At 48.9% G+C, this 3,666-nt stretch overlaps 1 protein-coding gene across 1 annotated transcript in view; it reads left to right on the forward strand.

The window, feature by feature from the left end:
• The first annotated feature begins 1,482 nt into the window (after positions 1-1,482).
• The window catches only part of Hadh (hydroxyacyl-CoA dehydrogenase), a 37,487-nt gene continuing 35,303 nt past the window's right edge, over positions 1,483-3,666 (forward strand). Inside the window, exon 1 of the mRNA XM_027395719.2 lies at positions 1,483-1,679. Within this exon, the coding sequence (XP_027251520.1) occupies positions 1,548-1,679 (132 nt within the window). The 5' untranslated portion in view covers positions 1,483-1,547. The remainder of the gene's footprint in view (positions 1,680-3,666) is intronic.

Here is a 3,666-nt window from a genome sequence, read left to right on the forward strand (position 1 = left end):
ACACCGAAGAGAAGAGAGAAGGGAGGAAGGGAGGGAGGGAAAACTATATCACCATAGCACCAAACTTGGATTATAATTAGCGTTTAATTGGATATGACTCCTGAATGAAAACTAAATGTTGAAATCCACCTCACCAAGCTTCCTCCCAACACTTGTAGCCACAGAGCCTTCCTCCTCCTCCTCCCCCTCCTCCTCCTCCTCCTCCTCCTCCTCCTCCCCTCCTCCTCCTCCTCCTCCTCCTCCTCCTCCTCCTCCTCCTCCCTCCCTCCCTCCTCCTCCTCCTCCTCCCTCCTCCTCCTCCTCCCCCTCCTCCTCCCCTCCCCCTCCTCCTCCTCCTCCTCCTCCTCCTCTCCCCCTCCTCCTCCTCCCCCTCCTCCTCCTCCTCCTCCTCCTCCCTCCTCCTCCTCCTCCTCCTCCCCCCCCATCTTGCATCCTTGCTCATGCGGCCACTTCACATTTCTTTCTTCATAAATTTACTCATTTTTCAAGGTTTCCGAGGGTGGGCAACCTTGCACTTCTGTTTCTAGTCTCATGATTTTTTTTTTTTTTGACTTAGCTGGAATGTACACTCAACGGGCTTTGCTTATTTTGAAGAATGAAATATAAAAATGAGATTCAAAAGGTCAATGTGAAATACAGCCCTTGCTCCAAAGACAGGCGTGCAGGACAGAATTGCAGCTATGTGAAGGAGCCCGCGCCAGGGAACGTGCGTGGAAGCAGTTCTGAAGGACAAGCTTCACGCGGAGAAAGGTGACATAAACTTATAGCTACAGAACGAGTAAGGTTCACCAAGAACATTGGCGAAGTCCCTGGGTAGACAGGTTGTGATAGATCATGAGACTCTTTTTTTACGCTTTAAAAACAAACAAAACCCCACTTTCTTAGTGTTGCACTGGAGGGAGGGAGTGGTCTGCTGAGCAACACATTCCTAAAGTTTTATCTGACTTAAAAAGATGTTAAGTTAGACACAGAGATGGGTAATTAGAAACAGCTGGAGAGAACTTTGACTCTATCGCCAACATTCCATCTTTCCACGGACAGGAAGTCAGTTCTTTTCTGCAGAATGTGAGACACAGATGAGACCTTTCCAGGGAGCTTCAGTTCATACAGGATTAACCCTCATTTCTTCCTCCGGGGGAGTGTGTGTGGGTGTGTGTGGCTTTTCTCTGGATGGGGAGTGTCGGGGGCCGGGATGAACTTTTAGAAGTAAAGTGAACAGCGATTCCGTGTCACTAGCGCAGTGATCGGCGGAAGGCTGGCTGATTTCCAGGCGTTCCTTTCCTGTGTTCTCCATGCAGGGTTACCTTTCTCACCCTAAACAGGGCTCAGGCTCACAACCCCTCCAACCCAAGAGGTTGCCAGGGCAACCACAAGTGGCCTCCAGCTCTGCCCGGGTCCTGGTACTGCCCTCGGGAAGGACCTGCAGTCTGTCAAACCGGTGGGTGGGGCGCGCGCTAGGCCCCGCCCATGACGCCACGGCCCCGCCCCCGAAGCTCCGGAGCCTCTCGCGCGGTCCCCACAGCTCGTTCTCGCTGCTCCACTACGCCATGGCGTTCGTGACCAGGCAATTCGTGCGCAGCATGTCCTCCTCCTCCTCCGCGTCCGCGGCCGCCAAGAAGATCCTGATCAAGCATGTGACAGTCATCGGCGGTGGGCTGATGGGCGCGGGCATCGCGCAGGTGAGCGGGTCGCGCGCCCCCGGGTGTCGTGGAAGTAATTCGAAACCGGCCGAGAAGGAGCAGCTTGCTCCTCTGTCCCAGATCCAGAGCTTTTGGCCCGATCCTTACGTGCATGCTTCTGAACTAGCTGCCCCGGGCCGGGGAAGGCTCCGTGCAGAGCGCTGGTGCACGCGTGCATGCTGGAGTCGGCTGTGCAAAGTTCTGTGTGCAGAGTTGCTGACTGTGTTTGCTCACTCCCGGACGCAGACAGGAATCTGCTTGCCACGACCTGGGCTGCGATTTCTTTTAATTTTCCTTATCAGTTTTATTTTTTAAAAAATTATTATCCGGTTATTGTTTGGGCAGTTTTCTTTCCAAGTGTCCTGCCTCTCCCCCCAAATTTCCTTCGTTGGCCTTCACTTTCGTAACACTTTGGAAAGTCACCTAGTGGGAGTTTGTGGAGTTGCTGGGGCTCCGTCCTGGGCTGGCTCAGGCAACTTTGACCTTTGACCTAGTGCCTTGAGTGCAGAAATCTGTGTGCATGCCCAGCTCTGAACCCCATGAGAATGGGAGACAGAAATAAGGCAGAGGGCTCTGGGAAGTTTCTAATCTCTAGTCGGCTTCTATAGGACTTTGTCTGGTGCCGGCTGAGGCACAGTTCTGGATCAACTGCAGTTTGAATACTATGGTCCCTGTAGCACCCTTTTCTGTTAATAGTTATGTTTCTACACACATTGGAGGACTATGGTGTCCTCGCAGTTATATTCTTACCTTTTCAGGCCTTTGCAACTGGTGTTTTATGGCAGTATGCTTACCTAATTTCAATTAGGGAGGGTAACCTGAGGTCAGTATCTTTTCCCAACCAAATGCATACTTGCACGCTTACTTGCTTTAAGCATGTTAGCCAGTTAACTTGATTGCATTTTCTTCTAAAATTCATTTGTTTGTTTGTTTGCTTGTTTTGAAAAAAAATACCACACACACAACAGTCTTTGTTCAGAAGACCCAGGCTCCAGCTATGGCCACCACATAAGGGTTTTTTTTTTTAAGATTTTATTTATTTATTATACGTATACAACATTCTGCCTCCATGTATATGGAGGCACCAGGTCTCATAAAGGATGGTTGTGAGCCACCATGTGGTTGCTGGGAATTGAACTCAGGACCTTTGGAAGAGCAGTCAGTGCTCTTAACCTCTGAGTCATCTCTCCAGCCCCCACATAAGGGTTTTTATACAAGAAAAATAAAGTCAATTAAGTTTGTTAACAACAACAACAACATACAAGTCTAAATTGTAAAGTATAGCTAGGTAGTCTGCACCTGTAACCCTCTGTACCACCAAAACTTCTCAAGGCTGTGAGGAGGAGATTGGCTGTCCATGTCCAAGAAAACAGTGAAGGATTCTGAAACGGTTGTAGATTATCAACTAACTGGAAAGCTTCGCACAGCTTTTGTACAAATGCAGGTTGTTGTGTTCTGTGGATGCTGAGTCCATCACTGACCAAAAAAAAGCGTGTTGTACTGCCTGAGGACCCACGCAGGAAGCACTTAAAGTTACGTGGGTACGGTGCTGCAGCTTTGACTTGAGGAAAGGAAGGAAAGTGATTGACAAGGATAGGGATCATAGATTGTGTAGCTGGACCCAGGACTGCATATGGAAACTTAAGAGGGAAAAAGAAAAACTATTTACCTCTTGGAAGAACTTTTTGAATAAAAAAGTAACAAAGACCCACAGTCTACAGAGTGGGTATTCATAGGGAGTAGCAGGCCCGCCAGGCCACTTTGGTACGGCTCTGATCCTGTAGGGTAAACTGCTTTCCTGTGTAATGTCCCCACTATGTCTCCAGTGGTTTAGTAGGTCCATTTCTTATACGTGGCTTTGTAGCAAACAGGTTGTTCCATCCCCTTCTTTTTGGGGAAAACAAATCCATAATGGACAGTTTTTTGCTACAGGGTAATAAATCTTTTTTGCCTCTAGCACCAGTGGTTAATTATTAATTAATGTGCT

This window comes from Cricetulus griseus (assembly GCF_003668045.3).
Source record: "Cricetulus griseus strain 17A/GY chromosome 1 unlocalized genomic scaffold, alternate assembly CriGri-PICRH-1.0 chr1_0, whole genome shotgun sequence".
Taxonomy (NCBI): Eukaryota; Metazoa; Chordata; class Mammalia; order Rodentia; family Cricetidae; genus Cricetulus; species Cricetulus griseus.